Raw genomic sequence first — 17,864 nt, 5'->3', positions numbered from 1 at the left:
TACGAACCGTCCGAAAATCAGCGGTTCAGAACCGAAACCGAAACCGGAAACAGCCTACCGGTTCGATTCCGGTTCCATATTTTCCAAAACTGGAACCGGCGGTTCCGAACCGCCGATTTATAAACCGTGGGCAGTTCTTATTAATGTTTAAAGTTTGTCACATTTCGATTTAATACCCCTATAATATGGAACAATTATGAACTTTTTATACTAATTGTATAAAATAATAGTAATAACGTAAAACAATATTGAAATTTTTTACACTTCAAATAAAATCTTAAGCCAATAATCATTTTATGTCTCCTTTCTTTAGCAAAAATCTCAAATCAATTCGAAGCTAAGTCAAGCTTCATCAATGGAGTCCTTCAATCCCAACAGGCTTCTCAAAGAACAGTGAGCACAGTCGAAAACTTGATCTCTTTCATCACTTCTTTTCAATTTCCTATACTACTTTGATTTATTTATTTATTTTTTTTTTGGCGAAATCTCTAGTGAAACAACAATTTTATTTGCTACAGATTCGTGAGCAACTTAACTGGATCTTCGAAGCTCGAAATTTTCTCTTTGATCACAAATCTTTCAGTGGGTATTCAGCTACACGGTTTTCTCGATTTTATTGTTTGCGTTGTCAGCTTATAATTCTTCTCGTGTTTTCTGCAGATTTTGATTCTTATTAGACGGTGCATCGGATTCAATCCGATCTATAATGGTAATTACATTGTTGTGGAATTGATCGAATTTGTTAATTCTCCTTGCTGGTTTATTCATTTCATGTGATGATTTTACTTTTATTTTTATATTGCTGTCGTTTTTTGGGGACAAAATTAGGTTATCATAAGAAAGATGATAATGTTGCTGGTGGTGGAAAGAGCTTCAGAGCTTATGTTGCTGTATTGCTTATTGATTTTCTCTGCATTGCTGTGCCTTATATTTTATATCTAACTGTAAGTATTCAAATTCAGCGACAATAATCTTGAATGCTATGATAGAATTGAATTGTTTTGGTAGTCGTAGTTAGCGGAGTTACTCGATGGTGACAGGTTCTAGCAGAATGGACTTATTGGAGCACAATCGTGATGCTTTTGCTGCTGTTAACATTTGATAGGTAAACTTGTGAAGCTCTTTTTTAGCTTAAGAGACTTGAGAATTTTAGTGGAGTTAAAGTAGATTTTGCATTTCATATGTTTTGGAAGTAATTTAATCTTTAGAACAGAAATCTACCTTCGTTCTTGCAGGAAGGTGATGTAGACTCTATTAGGGACGATATCACATCCTACAGGGTCTCAACGGTACGTGGTCAAACTTCTGTTAGTCATATATCAGTTGTAGCTACTGTTGTAACGAGGATGATATGGTGCAGATGCTTGTTACATGCTTCTCTATTTTGGCTGTTGATTTCAAGATATTCCCCAGAAGATACGCGAAAACAGAGACATATGGAACTAGCCTGGTGAGAACTATGTACTTACTTTGGTTCAGCATAAGTCCTCATCAAGTGTGTTTGCTTATATCATCATCTGCGATATTTCTGAATCTTCTGTCCTACGTATAGCTTCTGTTAGTTTGGGGATGGAGTCTGATTTTCTTCTATTGGCATGCTAGATGGATCTTGGGGTTGGCTCATTTATAGTAGCAAATGCCTTGGTTTCGCGACAGGCACGTGGCATTGCAAATATGTAAGTGGCTAAAATGCTTTTCTTTGTATGCACTCTTTATCCTTTTTATGATTTTTATTGGAGTTGGGGCCTTGGCTAGTTACAACATATGTGTAGTGATTGCTTTCTATATCCTCAGGCAGTCCTTGAGACCAGAATGAGTTGGTTCTGGTCCCAATTAGTTTAGTTACTTAACATCGCTGTCTGTTATTGCCAAATTTTTTTGGGTGTTTGTGGATGTTTTTGTTTTGCATTAGTATTCAATGGCTGCTGCATTATCTTGTAGTTCCAGTTGCCGCAACCTTTTTTTCTTTCAATATCTTTTGTATGAGCTATTATGATTGATCATGTACTCTTAAATTCTTATCTGTCCATGCCAATCTAGGACATTGAGTCAAGGTCTTCGTTCTACTAGTCCATTGATTATTTTGGGGTTTGCTCGACTTGTCTCTACATCAAGTGTGAATTACCAGGTACAATAATATGGGATCTCCAACTGATTCACCCTTCTGCTTTCCACGATCATCCTCTGAAGTTATTCGTCGCAAGCCCCTAAAATGACTGTGCTTGTATGTTTCCCCTCAATTTAGCTTGTGTTTATTCTCCCTATAGGTTCATGTTGCTGAATATGGTGTCCACTGGAACTTCTTTTTCACTCTAGCTGCTGTAGCCATCCTCACGTTAATTGTTAACATTCGTTCAAAATACTGTGGTATTCTAGGCTCATCCATTCTAATAGGTACTTCACAATTTACAATTTCCTTTCTGTAGTAGCTGAGCTCCTTAGCTATAACAGTTGTACGAATCATGAAATGTATTCGGTTAACATTTGTGGACTTAAGTGATATTATCATATCAGGTTATCAAGCTTTACTATTGTGTGGGCTGAATAAATATCTTCTATCTGACGAAAGGAAAAATGACATCTTTAGTCAAAACAAGGAAGGGATATTTAGCATATTTGGTGAGGATCTCTCTGTAATTTGGGTATTCTTCATTATGTAGATTTTCCGTATTTCTTTATACATTTCTCTTGGGAAATATTGTGAAGATAAACATTATTTTTCCTTAAAAGATATGCTGTTTTAAATTTGTAACCATATGCCATTGGTTTGTTCCTGGTTTCAGGATATTGGGGTATGTATCTATTAGGTGTCAGAATTGGAAGCTATGCCTTCTTCGGAGACAACACCGATGCTATGTTGAAAACCAAGAAATCCGCAAGAACTAGAGTTTGGGCTCTTTGCATGTTTTTCTGGTAAGAGGGCCGTGCTTTTGGTCCGAGCATTTGCTTCTTTATTATGAAGTTGAACAATGTACCAAGTCGTCTGCTTTCCTTCTCCGTCTTATTATAGGTTACTAACGTTGCTTCTAGACCGGTATGTTGAAGCAGCATCTCGGCGAATGGTAATGCCCACTCTAAAATGTCACTCATACATTAGTAATTTAACTATCGTTTACGACTTTGAGATTTCTGTGCAGTGCAACATGGCATATGTTTCTCTTATCTTGGCTCTCAACCTTCAGGTATACTTTTTTTCATATTTGATTCACAAAAATTATGCATATAATGATTAAAATCACACACTAATTTCCTCATATTGTATATAAGTGTTACTACTAAATTGAGAAATAACTTCATATCATTCTCTCAGGTGTTAGCCATTGTGATGATGTTCGACTGCGTTCCTGGACGTAAGAGTTCAGCCATGGAAGAAGCTTTTAGTCGGAATATGCTGGCTTCGTTTCTTCTGGTTAGAGATAGCAACCAGCCCTACTCATGGTTTTCCATAAATAGGATGTTTTAGGTCTCGGTTGAGTGACTAACCACCCATTTTCTCACCGTGTGCAGGCGAATGTTCTTACGGGACTGGTTAACTTGTCCATTGACACTCTGTCTGCATCCTCCATCTCAGCTCTTGCTATCTTGTTTTTGTATGCCTTTATTTTATGTTTTGGTGTCGGAATTGCAAATTTTTTTGGTATGAAGTTGAAGTTTTGGTAGTCTGTAAACTCAAGCCTATAAAATGTATTCGTACAAGGATCTCTAGATGTGTTTTGCCAATTTTGTTATATCCTTTTTATTTATTTTTGATGTAGAATAGTCGAGATTGAATTCGAGATCTGGTTTGTGAAGGGAATTACTCATCATACTTTCATTGGTATATCATTGACTATTTGACTTTAACTAAGGATAATACCACATAAAAAACTATAGGAAAATAGCATGAAGGGCATGTAAAAATTGAAGAAAATACTTATTTATGAATTTAACAGATAATAGTTATTTTGCAAGTATTTGAAATAGATTCGCCAAAATTTATTTGAATGTTTCTTCAATACTAACTAAGGGTAATTATTTATAGTTTTATACCCACACCAAATACTTAAACTAAAACATCTGAGTTTAATTACAGAAAAATGAGAAGTTTTTTCACACACAAATTTAGGCATATTCTCATAATCTCATGATTGAAACCATATACTGTAGTACTTATTTAGAAATATCAAATAAAATATTTAAAATATTCCCTTCATGCTATAATTTCCTTCTCAAATCATGAAATATTAAAAACATAATTATTTTGACACAAATGAGTCAACAAATAAATCCAAACCATAGCTGCTTACACCAAACTTTTTGATTAATATATTTAATAAATAACTTATAATATAATCCAACAACCACAATGAATCCAATACTCCACCTCTCATACTAATCTCAACATACAACTTTCATTCATTAGTTTGATTAATATATTCAATAAATAACTTATAATATAATCCAGCAACCATAATGAATCCAATACTCCACCTCTCATACTAATCTCAACATACAACATTAAAATACTGATAATTATTAGGCTTTAATTTATCTTATCGTAATATACTAATTCTACTAGACAAAAATCTGCACACCTTTCACAATTATGAGATGTTTCCATTATAAGTTGCGGTTATCCACTTTTGCTCAATTGTTAAATTTAATCAAGTTGTTTAGATTTATTTGGAAAATCTACGATATTGAGATTAAAGTATTTATTTTTTTAAACACATCTTTTTTAAAGAAGGTCGAAACCTATAATATTTGAGAGGATTAGTTATTACTTATTACGGCTAATTATAATAACTACTGCCTACCTCCGTTTACCAAAATTTGTCTCATTTTTCCATTTCCGTTCGTCCCCCTAAAATTTGTCCCATTTTGCTTTTACCATTTTTGGTAGTGGACCTCATCTTCCACTAACTCATTCCTACTCATATTTTATTGTAAAACTAATATATAAAAGTATGACCCACTATCCACTAACTTTTTCAATACACTTTCCATTACATTTTTTAAAACCCGTGTCGGGTCAAAGTGGGACAAATTTTAGTGGACGGAGGTAGTAACATCTTAATCCGATTGTGTATTTTTTAAAAATTACATAATCGGATTCTAATATTTTGATTTTAAGAATTCAAAAATAATTGTAAATTATTTTAAGAATTCAAAATCTCTTCATATCGTCTAAATTTAGGAGTAGTATTTACAATATCTTTTTAACCAATTCATTCTAGATATGGACTATGGAGTACTCCGTATTTAAGTAACAAGATCTAGAATTCAAATTTCATTCTAGCCATCCTTAAATAAAATAAAATAAAGAAAGCAAGATTTACTCGGATCATGCCACAACAAGATTATTAAATGCAAATAACTGTATTTCGATTTCCCCTAATATGTATTTCTAACTTTTTGATAAGTAGCTCAAAAAGACAATTGTGACTGAAGTGAGTTGGTTTTTATCCGTAGCCTATTAGTTTTTTTTCTACGTACATTTTTTTCGTTGTAATCTTTTTTTTAGTTAAGTATTTTTGGTATTATTTTTAATTTATGTTATTTTACTATTTTATCTTATTTTATAATAAAAAAATAGTAGTAAAATAAAGATAAAATGGATTTATAGGATAAAATTTAGAGCATTATGCAACTGATTGAAATGGAAGATAAAATAAGGTGCGATCTTCCACTAATAGGAATCCCGTTTTGTTACTTTAGTTCGTCCGCAAATAGAAATCTCGATTCATTTTTACCATAAACAGTAATAACTCATTCACCCATATTTTATTTAATATTAATATTATATACACGTTGGTATTCAATTAATTTTTTATCTATTCACTTTTCTTAATATTTCTTAAAACTCGTGCATATATGAGGAATGCTGCCGCTAATAATGGACGATATCATTCCAAACCAAAAGTGCAGTATCCAATCAAGAGAGTAGCTGGCATACGACAAGCCCCCACCGAATTTCCATCCGCGGTTTAAACAGTAAATACGCATGGGTATCCACAACATTTTATACGACTACAATACTTTATTAAAAATACATCTATATATTTACATGTGGGCCCTGCCTCGGTGGATAATCCTATACTAGTGTTAACTTTTGAGGTCATTGTTTATAAAATCATCAATAATAAGTTATTTCTTATCTTTCAAAATTCAATTTATAAATCACGAAAATTTTAAAAATTGTCAATTTAATCAAGTTTAGTTTGTTTTATTTTAATTTATATTTGAGTATCTTAGCTCAAACCATAATTTAGATTTAGTTATTACGATTGTCGAGTTCATTGACATCACTAAAATTTGCATGTATACACCAAATTAGCATGGTATTAGTATGAAAAGAAATGATCAAGATAATTGATAATTATTTAAATTTCGTAATTTAATATTTAAATTTTAAAAACCACTAAACCAAACTTTGTGATTTAACTAATCAACGTCAATTTGTTGACAAGACATTTAGAAATTAGAATGAAACGATACTAAAATTCCATTTTTAAACGAAATTATAGATTTCGAGATTGTTGAGAACTTGAGATTGTTAAATAGGATACTTTTCCCATATATTATTTGTATTAACGTCCTTTTTTTAACACCTAAACTTCCGCCATCTCAAATCAAGTCCTTAAATACTCTTTTTTAACATTGAAGTCATCATAAATATTTGATAGAAATAATCCAATTTTAGGGAACAATTTTTTCTGTTGACTTGTGCATCATGGTAACTTCCATAACTTCCAAAGCATATTATAGTTAAATAATAGTACTACCATAGTTCGCAATTGTCATAATAAGCCTAATTTTCCAGTTATATTGATGGTGCCATGAAGCCGAATTTTCCCACATGAACAAGTTCTTCAAAATATTACTACTACTAGTATTTTCTAAGTAGATATGAGACGATGGTGTTAATTCTTGTCATCATAGGTAACTCCTTTACTATATGGAAATCAGATTGAAATTCCCAATTCTCATGACGTGATTCTGATAATGGCATTTCGATATTCACTATTTGGATTAGGCTGACAATTTTTGGCACGACACGAACTCGCACGAAATTAATGGGTATGTGTCAAGACTTATTGGGTTCGTGTCCTTATTGTGTCGACACGATAAGGGCACGAAAACTTTGTATCGTGTTTGTGTCGTGTTCGTGTTACCCATTAAGAAATAATATTAATATATTATAATATTATTATTTTGTTATTTATTTTAAAATTTTAAAATTAAAAAGTAAAATTTAATATAAGAAATAATATTTATATATTATAATATTATTATTATAGTGTCGTTATTGTGCCATGTCATATATTTGTTGTTATCGTGTCGTGTCCCCCGAAGTGGTTCGTGTCGTTAATGGATTCGTGTCGTGTTCGTGTCTGAGGGTAGTGGGTCGTGTCCGTATTCGTGTTTGGAGTTTTCTTAACAGGTCATGTTCGTGTTTATTGTTATCGTTCGACACGATAACGATACAAGACGCACGATTTGCCACCATTAATTTGGATCTTTTTATGGTACGATTTCAAATTATTTAAAAATTATGAGATGAGTAATGTCAATTAAAAATGATGAATTAAACAATAATTTCGTCTATTATAAATAGATTAATAAAAACAGAAAAGAACAGCTGGAATAAGTAAAGTAAGGAGTATTAAAAGAGGGGAAAGTCCAACCAAAAACCTTCTGCCCCAAATAATTAAAAATTCTCAATTCGATTCGACCTTCTCTCCTAATTCTCTCTCCTTCAATGGAGGCCCCACCACCACCCCTCTCCGCCGCTCCTCCCGCCGCCGCCGCCACGGCGGCCCCTGCCCCCGCCGTCTACGCCGATTCCGTCGACTCCTCTCCCCGCTCCCGCCACACCGACTCCTGGGACACCGAGGCGCCGCCGCCGCAGCTGCCACCGCCGCCGCAGAAGCTCCGCCTCATGTGCAGCTACGGCGGCCACATAGTCCCCCGCCCCCACGACAAATCACTCTGCTACATCGGCGGAGACACTCGCATCATCGTAATCGACCGCCACACCACCCTCTCTGGCCTCCGCCACCGCCTCTCCAAAACCCTCCTCAACAACCAATTGTTCTCGCTGAAATACCAGCTGCCTAGCGAGGATTTGGATTCGCTGATTTCGGTCACCACCGATGAGGATCTCGAGAACATGGTGGAGGAGTACGACCGCCTGAATAGTCCCGCCGCCGTCGGCGTCGGGGCTAAGCCTGGACGCCTCCGCCTCTTTCTGTTTCCACAATCGTCGGCGAATATTGAACAGCTTCTGGTTGAGACGGCATCGACTAAATCGGACGATTGGTTCTTCAACGCTCTCAACGGCAAGGGCAGCACGTTGTCGGTGGGGGCGAGTGATCGCGGTTTTTCTGAGTCTTCTTCGGCCAATTGCCTCCTCGAATTGGACGATGAATCGGTGGGGAAGGCAGCTGCGGTTGGGAAAGAGGCGGAAGGTCAAATTGAGGGGGCGAAAGTTGGGGGAAATTCTAACAGTGGGATGAATCACGATGTGCACTCTGTTCCTGATTCACCAATGCGGGAAACGACGTCGTCGTTCGGGTCGACTTCTAGCTCGCCGTCTCTGGCGAATTTGCCTCCGATTAGGGTTCATGTCGATGAGAATCCGAAGATTGGGGCGATTGGAATTGAGGATCAGTTTCAGCAGATGGCTGTGGGGGTTGCGGCGAATGTCAATTTGTCGACGACTCCTCCGAAGATCGAGGAGGCAGGGGGTTTCATGGCGGCCGGAATTGCTGCTGGTGGAGTGGCTGCTGGGGTGCCGGTGGTGGTTGGCGGCGATCCCCCAAATCGGGTTGTTTCAGACGATGAGAGATCAGATCCTGGTGGTTACAGGAGGGTACAACAAATCCAGCCGCAGGTACAATCACAAATGCAGCAACATCAACAGCAGCAGCAGATATCTCAGGCTCAATTTCAGCAGAAACAGAGTGGTGGCTTTGAATTGGTTTCTCCAGATTCCGTTTCGAGGTATATCGATTGATTAATTTGTGAGTCTAATTTCGTTGAATTGATGTTCGATTGCATAGATAATCTGAATTGGGGATTTTTCATGATTTCATTTATACAGTGAAGGAAGTATACAGAACCCCTTATCTAGGCAGAGACAACCTATGTATCAAGAACAAATCACACAAATTCAATCTGGAAACACTATGGTTGCTGCTAATCCGGCTGATCTGAAATCCGGTGATCAAAATGCTAATAAGATTCCGATGCAGCAACAAGTTCAAGAACCAGGTTATGTCATATCGAACCAATATGATCCGAATCACCCCCAAATGCATCACCCCCAACCATTTGTTCATTCCGGGAACCAGTATATACCTGCTGGGGCAATGTCGTATGCACCATACTACTCCGTTTATCCCCAACAGCAGCCACACCATCCACACCAGCAGCCGGTGCTCGACCAACAGCAGTTCTACTTTGTCCCTGCTAGACAGCCCCAAGCTTATAACATACCTGTACCGCAACAAGGCTATAGCGAAATGGCCCCAAATCCCCCTTCCATTCGCCCTCAGGCGCCTCCTGCTGCTGCCGCTGCCGCTGCCACGCACGTGGCTTACAGCCAGCAAGTAAACGCGCCTTCATCCAAACCCGAGATGGCTGCAGGAGTGTACAGAACAGCAACTGGAGCACCACCCCAGCATATGGTGCAAGTCCCGTCTAGCCAGCAACATCAACCTCAATATGTTGGGTTCACTCAGATTCATCATCCCTCCCAAATGATGGCTCCTTCCTCAGCATCCAATCCTGCTTACGCGTTTGAATTTACTGATCCGACACAGGCCCAAATGTATTACACTCAGGCTATGACACATCAGCTCTCTGCTCAGTACCAGACCATGACGTCAGCCCCTCAAGGGATTTCGCCTGATGCTTCGTCTCAGGCTTCCTCAGACAGCATTAAGCAGCAGCAGCAAGTTAGGACTATGCAGCAATAATGACAGGTAAAAGTTTGGGGTATTGATGGAAAATTTTGCAGCAGTGGATTTGATTTTATATTCGGAGTTTATATTACAGTGTCAAAAGTCTTACTATTCTTATTATTGGTTTGTGGTATGTAAGTTCATTAGGTAATAAGGAACTCGTGTTTTTTACTTCTATATATATGGTGTTTCTGTCATTGCTCTTATTGGTGGTGTCTGATATCATACTGTAAAAGTCGAACCTCAGTATTACGCGATCATCCTATATAGCATTTGTTGAACAATTACCAGAAAGTGCAAGATGAAACTTTGGACATGATACTCTATTTGGTTTCTTAGCTCAGTGTTTTGTTGATTTTGCAATCCATGTTTCAAGTATGTTAAGGCATGCGTGTTATTGCAAGAACCTGCTATGTGAAGCTTTAGTTAGGTAATCCTTAAAGTTTCTATAATCACTGATCTTCAATCTTGCTTTAATTCTCAGTCTGACTCGGTAGTTTTTGTCATCGCTATCATCTGTCTTTGTGGCAATCTTAACTTCAACGAGGGTTTGGACCAATAACATGAATGTACTCTATTTGGTTTCTGAGCTCAGTGTTTTGTTGATTTTGCAATCCATGTTTCAAGTACGTTAAAGCATACATGTGTGTTCTTGCAAGAATCTGCTATGTGAAGTTTCAGTTAGGTGATCCTTAAAGTTTCCATAATCACACCGTTTGTCATCTTTGTAGCAAATCTTTACTTCTACGACATGATTGGTAGCTGCTGCTTCTATGCTTTGTTATGGTGTTGTGTGGCCTATTATGTGTTGACTGTATATAGATGGAGTGGCTTATCCATAGACCATGCCTTCATTGATGTTTTGTAATAACGAATGAACGATGAATGTTTGCTTGAGAGTATATCAGTTGACATATATCTTCAAGATTTTTGTAGGTTTTGTGCTTTCCCAAATCCTTTTTCAATGCTCATGAAATTCTCTATGTTAATCTGCTTTGCATTCTTCTGTTCGAAATAGAAAATCGAACTTCTTTATAAGTAAGCCGTGTTTTTTTACTGTTCATACCATCTCAAAATGCAGATTGCTTTCTAACAAGAGGTGTTTTTCTCTCTTGCTAAGAACAGCTTATGATATTGTTTTCTTCGTTTTCTTGCCTTCGAAATTCATGGATTTATCGTCGTTCACGTTTGTTTCGTTGTTGTGCGTGAAAATGTCACATAATTTGAATACAGAGTATGTATGAAATCGAAATATGGCATGAAACATGCATGGTCAGGTTCGTAGAAAACAATTTAGCAATTAATGAGTTGGACCTACTAGATTTTTGAATAAATTTAAGAATTCAGAAATGTTTGTGGGACTGACATTGATATATCAGATAGGATAAGTAGATGTATTAATACAGACACATCCTCATCAAAATGAAAGCAACTGTTACCAAATGATAAAAGAAAATGTGAATGGATATTTGTAAACTATCGTTAAGGATTGTAGGGGTCAAGTTTGGCAATTAATGAGTTATAAAAGCCTTATGCTTTCGACATCTCTCATTTTCAAGTTTCCCAACAGCAGACTTTTCCATCCTCTTATGCACGTGCCAGCGTTGGCCTCGTACCCGTGTAGTGGGTCGATGTTCGTATTGTGTTCGCAATCAGAACCTTGTGCTATTATTTCGTTTATTCTGTTTATTTCTTTTCTTATTTTTCATCTATAAATACATGTATTCTCTATATTAAAATTTTCAAATTTAGAATTTAATCTTGTAATTTTTAGTATTTTATTTTAGTTACTATATGACTTTTTAATATCAATTATATACTGATTTTTAGTAATAATTTAATATTTTTTATTTATTTATAAATTAATTTAATTGGAGTATAAGAAAGAATTAAAATATAAAAAATGAGGAAATATGGCATGAATATGATGTGAATTCATGATTATAATTTCTTATTCAGTCTACCCTTTTGCGAGTTAGAATGGCCAACATATCTTCCACAATCTTTGTCAAGATTCACATAATCTAACGTGGTGTATCAATCGATATTCTTTTAATTTTATATTATACGCAAAAGAGTAAAAGGAATGATATGTTGAATAAATATATTGTATTTGTATTTCACTCGATTATTTCGTGTTGGGAAATGTAGGGACATTTTTTAGTTAAAAAACCTAACCTAATCAAATTGGCTAAAGTTTGGTGCTTCAACGTTCAACATTCAACAATCAGCAAAAAGTGTCAAATGGTGTAGAAAGCGTCATATATCGACTAAGTACGAACGACAATAAAGTGTAGATTAGTTGTAAAACATTCCCCAATCAATATAAGTTGGAGGCTTGTAACTGTTTCAGTTACTATGAAGATAGAAAGTTATTATTCGATACTCTTTTGGAAAAAAATGGGGTAATGATCTCTATAATCACAAGCTTCGTCTGAAATTTGATATCTCCCACAAACTTATAAATTGAATTCAGCATGACCCGTCAGATTACATAGGTTGATAAATTGGTCAATAAATAAAACGACGTCACTTTTTATGGATGTAAACGGGTTGTTATGTAGGTTATTTGAGTGAAAAAATTTCTCAAAAATTTCGTCAGACTTTCAAATGTGAAAATTTCATTATACTTAAAAAATATTTGAAATTATGTTTTACGTCGGTAAGAAATGATGTCAAATTTCGATCATAGTTCATATGATTTTATAGACCATTAGCCCTAAAAAACTATTGTACATGCTCTTTAGTTAAATACTACACTAACCAATATTTCAAGCTCCTTAAGTTTGAACAAATATGACGGCTTTCAAATTAACTAAAGTGGACGAATTGTTGGGAAATTTGGGTTTTGTAAATGAGTTGACTATCTACAAGCAATTTGTACAAAAACGATTTAATTGTTGCCAGGATCTGGACAAATCACCAAGAAATGTACCCTTTTTTTTTTATACCAAAAAACTATTTTTGAAAAAAGTAATAAAATACAAAGTGTATAATTATAGGAAACTAAATTTATTTAATAATTAAACCCCGATTTTGTGAGCAGAATAATGAAGTTGAAAATGGATCCCTTCATATATTAGGGCCCACAGTAAAGAATTTGTTGGGCCTAACAGTCCGTGATATTATATCATTTCATTTTGGCCATTTAAATTATTTGGGATAATTTCTTTTTAGTTCTAGTTAATTACTCCATTTTTTAAAGATTCATTTTTAATTAATAGTTAGGGGTTGTAGAATGTAAATCGAAAACTGTTGTATTTCAGTATATCCATTAATCTACATGTAATGGTGGTGAGATACGAGGACGGTCGACCAATCCTATCGCCAATCTATGAGCACCCAAAAACTCCATTAGATTCGACTTTTGGAGCCGCTGCCGACCCCGCTATGTGGCAGCTCCTCAACAATCCTCTAAAAGGTTGAGAGGTTCATTATTTGTTTTTGTTTTTTTGTGTTTTTTTGCTATCGTTAAATTCTCTTCCGACCCTACTACGTGGCAGCTCCTCAAGAATCCTCTAAGGTTGAGAGGTTCATTTTGTCTTTTTGTGTTTTTTGGTATCGATAAATTCTCTAAAGTTAGATTTATGGAGATCTAATCCAATTATATGCTTTATACCAAGTACTCCATCCGTTCCACAAAAGATATCACACTTACTCTTTTAGTTTGTCATACAAAAGATGTCACATTTCTCCTTTTTGGAAAAAGTTCTCTCTCACATAAATATAAAAATTATATTTTCTCTCTCCATTTAACACACAAAACAAAATCCCCTAAAATCCCGTGCCGTCCCACAAGTGTGACATCTTTTGTGGGACGGAGGGAGGATTATACTTCGTTACCTTAGTCGTGTAGTAATAAAGAACACATCCTCGGCTGCATATACTCCTACCAAATATTCTTATCTATGTTTTGAGAATAAAAATAAGTGGAACTACCAAACAAGTATTTTCTGATCAATATTTAATGACCTACTCATTTCATATCAAAATGAATCATCATATTTCTTTTGTTTGCAATACTATTCAGTGTCAAGCTAGTTTTCAATGACAACCTAAATAAAGTAGAAAGAGGTGTGCACTAAATTAATGGAAATTAATTTTATCATGAAAAAAATAGCAAGACTCATAAGAGAAGACTAATCATACCTGACACTGTCCTCCGACAATTATCTAATTGAATCGACACCAACCAAATACTAGCCCTCATGGCATAGGCGGACCCAAGTAGAGTGGTCATGGGGTTTATGCCCGTACTAAATATTTTTTTTCATTATTTTATACAATCAGCAAATTTATCCAAACTTTTATGTGTATGTAAAAACACTAGGTTTAATGATTCGAATCATCTAAAATACATTCTCAAATAAATTTTCAAGACATTATATATCCAACATTTTTTTTTTCATCAAACCAGACAATGACCCACAAACGAATATTTTTGATAATTCGAATAAAGTAGTGCATGGTAATAATCGAAGCCTCTATATATATTCTTTATAATGAATGGTGGGCCTCTCCACTACCAAATCATGATCTCACTCCCCAACTATATATATGTACCTTCTAAACCTCATAATGCATGCATTCTTCAACAAAAATCAAGCTTAGTTCAAGGTGATAATATTATCATGTGTCATTTCTTTATATTTATTTTCATGTTTCTTTCCTATCTCCTCTTGTTTCCATGCATGGATTTTACCAAGGCATATACCTATTTTTAGATTTTACCAAGGCATAATATTATGCATATACCTATCTTAATTTTGTGAGTAAAACTATGAATACATGAAAATGAAAAATACTATATTCGTCCACATTAAATAGTCTTGTTTCTCAATTTTGGTTTGTCCATCAAAATTTGAAGGCGAGTCTTATTTTCTACTAACAATAATTCAACTACTTTTTCTTTCGCCCTCTATTATTATACCAACTTTGCATCAAAACTCATTCCTTTCCTTGTCAAGATTATTTTTCGTGGACAGACTCTCTATTAATTTACCAATTTTGCATTAAAATTCATGTCTTATATTGTCAAGATTATATTTTGTGGACGAGGGAGTACTAAGTTGTAGACTTGAAGGTGGATGTTTTTCAGGTTTTGGTTTCAGGGTTACTGAAATGGAAGGTGGAAGGTCTGAGGGTTCGAAATATGAGTGCTTGCTTTTTGGTATGTTGCTTCAAAGATTTTACTTCAAAATTGAAGTCTACAATATTTAGGTAGCTGTGGAAAAGTCACGGGATATGATATGTGAGTAAGTCAATTTTACTGTGATTTTTGGTCAGATATGGATGACACTTTATACCCTTTGAGTTTGGGGATCAATTTTGCATGTCGCAAGAATATACAAGGTACTACTTGAATCTTTTCATGTGTTCTGTTTTGGATTTGTTGGGATATAGTACATACATATCACAAAAATGTTAGATTTTGTTAGAGCTACGTTATACTCTCTTCGTTCCATAGTAATGGAGGTGTTTCTTTTCGGCACGGAGATTAAGAAAAATTGTGTTAGGTGAGTTAAAAGAGGGAATAAAATGGAAAATGAAAAAGGTAGATAGATGAAGAAAGAAAAAAGTAAGAGAGAGTAAAGTAGGTGTGAAAAAATGTGTTGACTTTTACTAAAAATGGAAATGACTCTATTACTATGGAACGTATTAAAATGGCAAAATGACTCTATTACTATGGAACGGAGGGAATAGTTCATTAGGAGGTTCCATCTTCATATCATTTAACTTTAGAATGGAACGTTGCTACGCTTTAGTAAATGAGATCGTACCTAACTAGCACCCGTAAAATCTAAAATAGCAGGCTCCATGTTCGAGCCGAATGTGTTGTCTAATGTGACGGAGCTTAGGTGATCATGTTCAAATAAGCTACAAATGACTCATATGTGAGGCAATGAGGGGACATGTTGAGAGGGGACATATTGAGATATTCACGTGTGAGTTGTCGCATATTGAAATTGTGAAATAAAAAGGAATTAGCTCAAGCCAGTTGAGTCACTCCTCTATTCATCAATCAATTTTAGAATGGAACCTCACAAGGTCTTGATTAGTCTTCATTTTACGTATCAGGTACGCTTCAATGAATGAAACTGTACTTAGCCTCCGTAAAATCTAATTGAAAAAGCAATAAAGAATATAAGAATTAGTTAGCCCCATAAAAATCTACCAATAAAAGCAATAAAGTGCATGTGAACTCATGATGATTGATTACCTATAGATGGTTAACCTTGATCTCAGATTATATGCTCCATCACATGCATATTGAAGAAAGTGAGGTCCCTAGGCTTTGCTTAGATCTGTACAAAGAGTATGGCACAACAATGGCTGGCCTTAAGGTATATATCTCCCGTTTAACCGAACACTTTTGCCTTGTACCGAAGGTTCTCGGTAAACATTAATTTTTTTAAGTGTATGTAAACAAGCAACGAAGATTAAGCTAATTAAAGCAATATACATGGATTTAAATATAAGAATCATTAATTTAATTTGTTGCAGGTGATGGGCTACGAATTTGACAATGATGAGTTCCATGCTTATGTTCATGGAAGATTGCCATATGATTTGCTAAAGCCTGATCCAGTGCTACGCAATCTCCTCCATTCCATGCCCCAACAGAAAATAGTATGTTCAAACTCTAATCTCTCTCAACGGTTTCGCTCGCACCCCTAGATCAAAAATTTTGGATCTGCCACTAGAAAAATATTAACGTTACCACTTGCTTCGTTGGATGCGTGTTACTAATTCAGGTCATTGATCATCTGAAGATATGCAACGAACATAATAGAAAATGAATATAGATCTATATTTATAATCAATATTGCAAGTTGAGCATGCAAATACATCAGTTAGAGAACTTACTTCTTGTGTCATTCGCTAGCTGTGTTTGATCGAATCCTACAGATGAATCCATTACTTTCATTATCCAACATGCATGTAAACCCGGTGCATTAACAATTCTCAGTACAGAGTCCAATATTGAACATGCATATTATTTACTATAATAAACGTTCTAAACAAACGACATATTTCTCGAGAAATATATATTAACGTTCTACATTAATTGAAGTCCAATATCTTAATCTAGTTCATATATCTTCCGTGCAGATCTTCACGAATGGAGACGAAGCACACGTGGCTCAAGTGCTTGGTAGGATGGGGTTGGAAGATTGCTTCAATGGTGTCATATGCTTCGAAACTCTTAATCCTCCCTCGACTGAAACCATGCAAAATGGGAACTCTACTCAAATCCTGTGCAAGCCTTCTGTGGAAGCAATGGAAGCTGCCATTCGAATAGCAAATGTTGATCCAAAGAAAACAGTTAGTATATATACTAGGTTAACATATTGCTACTACAATTAAATGTAAAAGAAAGCATGTGACTTATGAAGGTTTCTCCCTTTGAATCTCAGATATTCTTCGATGATAGCGTTCGTAACATTGCAAGTGGTAAAGCAGCAGGACTCCACACTGTAGTTGTAAGTTCAACACATTCTATTGCTTGCAGCCTGAAGCGAACGAACATGGATGCATAATGGATTTTTAAACTTTAATGAGATGTAAAACAAAACAAGTTTTAAAAAAAATCCCAAACGGCGTAGTTTGACATCTTCTTCGAAGAAAAAAACTAGGCCTTCTTGGCGATCGCCCCTTGAATTCGCCACTTTTCACGACATGGTCATTTTCTAACCGGCTCGTAAAAAATGCAGGTGGGAAGATCCAGTCTAGTGCCAGGTGCAGATCATGCTTTGAGCAGCATACACAATATGAAAGAAGCATTGCCTGAGATATGGGAAGATGAAGTCGAGCATTTGGAGCAAGTCATCCAATCTTCTGCAGTGGAAACTGTGGTCTTAGCATAGACCAATTATTAATATGTACAATAACAATAAAAATAAAATGTGACATCTA

The 17,864-nt window shown here is 35.5% G+C and overlaps 3 protein-coding genes across 3 annotated transcripts; all 3 read left to right on the top strand.

Annotated features, from left to right (window-relative positions):
- The first annotated feature begins 250 nt into the window (after positions 1-250).
- On the top strand, positions 251-3,728 carry LOC125212111 (transferases, transferring acyl groups). The gene is made up of 16 exons (XM_048112168.2): positions 251-393; positions 519-582; positions 661-709; positions 829-944; positions 1,041-1,105; positions 1,214-1,289; positions 1,361-1,450; positions 1,603-1,676; positions 2,041-2,128; positions 2,268-2,394; positions 2,515-2,619; positions 2,784-2,913; positions 3,011-3,062; positions 3,138-3,182; positions 3,311-3,409; positions 3,508-3,728. The coding sequence occupies exons 1-16, from the start codon at positions 356-358 to the stop codon at positions 3,658-3,660; spliced, it is 1,371 nt and encodes a 456-aa protein (XP_047968125.1). The 5' UTR covers positions 251-355; the 3' UTR covers positions 3,661-3,728.
- A 3,948-nt stretch (positions 3,729-7,676) lies between these two features.
- On the top strand, positions 7,677-10,153 carry LOC125213263 (uncharacterized). Its single transcript, XM_089068646.1, has 2 exons — positions 7,677-8,985; positions 9,086-10,153. The coding sequence occupies exons 1-2, from the start codon at positions 7,742-7,744 to the stop codon at positions 9,960-9,962; spliced, it is 2,121 nt and encodes a 706-aa protein (XP_088924772.1). The 5' UTR covers positions 7,677-7,741; the 3' UTR covers positions 9,963-10,153.
- A 4,877-nt stretch (positions 10,154-15,030) lies between these two features.
- LOC125209034 (uncharacterized protein C24B11.05-like) lies at positions 15,031-17,864 on the top strand. Its single transcript, XM_048108618.2, has 7 exons — positions 15,031-15,117; positions 15,234-15,299; positions 16,194-16,291; positions 16,452-16,577; positions 17,061-17,273; positions 17,366-17,431; positions 17,663-17,864. Exons 1-7 carry the CDS (start codon positions 15,069-15,071, stop codon positions 17,813-17,815), a joined length of 771 nt encoding a protein of 256 aa, XP_047964575.1. The 5' UTR covers positions 15,031-15,068; the 3' UTR covers positions 17,816-17,864.

This window comes from Salvia hispanica, chromosome 3, assembly GCF_029641045.1.
Source record: "Salvia hispanica isolate PSC_SH4W2 chromosome 3, Shi_PSC_v1, whole genome shotgun sequence".
NCBI lineage: Eukaryota > Viridiplantae > Streptophyta > Magnoliopsida > Lamiales > Lamiaceae > Salvia > Salvia hispanica.
This window is presented reverse-complemented; position numbering and strand designations above follow the sequence as displayed.

What these genes read in the sequence shown, in the direction of transcription:
- LOC125212111 (XM_048112168.2), top strand. Translation starts at nt 356, where the DNA reads ATGGAGTCCTTCAATCCCAACAGGCTTCTCAAAGAACA. An exon ending in CTTTGATCACAAATCTTTCA is followed by an intron (nt 583 to 660) that starts GTGGGTATTCAG and finishes TGTTTTCTGCAG; the next exon opens with ATTTTGATTCTTATTAGACG. An exon ending in CTGCTGTTAACATTTGATAG is followed by an intron (nt 1,106 to 1,213) that starts GTAAACTTGTGA and finishes TCTTTAGAACAG; the next exon opens with AAATCTACCTTCGTTCTTGC.
- LOC125209034 (XM_048108618.2), top strand. Translation starts at nt 15,069, where the DNA reads ATGGAAGGTGGAAGGTCTGAGGGTTCGAAATATGAGTGCTTGCTTTTT. An exon ending in ATGTCGCAAGAATATACAAG is followed by an intron (nt 15,300 to 16,193) that starts GTACTACTTGAA and finishes CCTTGATCTCAG; the next exon opens with ATTATATGCTCCATCACATG. An exon ending in CCATGCCCCAACAGAAAATA is followed by an intron (nt 16,578 to 17,060) that starts GTATGTTCAAAC and finishes TCTTCCGTGCAG; the next exon opens with ATCTTCACGAATGGAGACGA.
- LOC125213263 (XM_089068646.1), top strand. Translation starts at nt 7,742, where the DNA reads ATGGAGGCCCCACCACCACCCCTCTCCGCCGCTCCTCCCGCCGCCGCC. An exon ending in TCTCCAGATTCCGTTTCGAG is followed by an intron (nt 8,986 to 9,085) that starts GTATATCGATTG and finishes TCATTTATACAG; the next exon opens with TGAAGGAAGTATACAGAACC.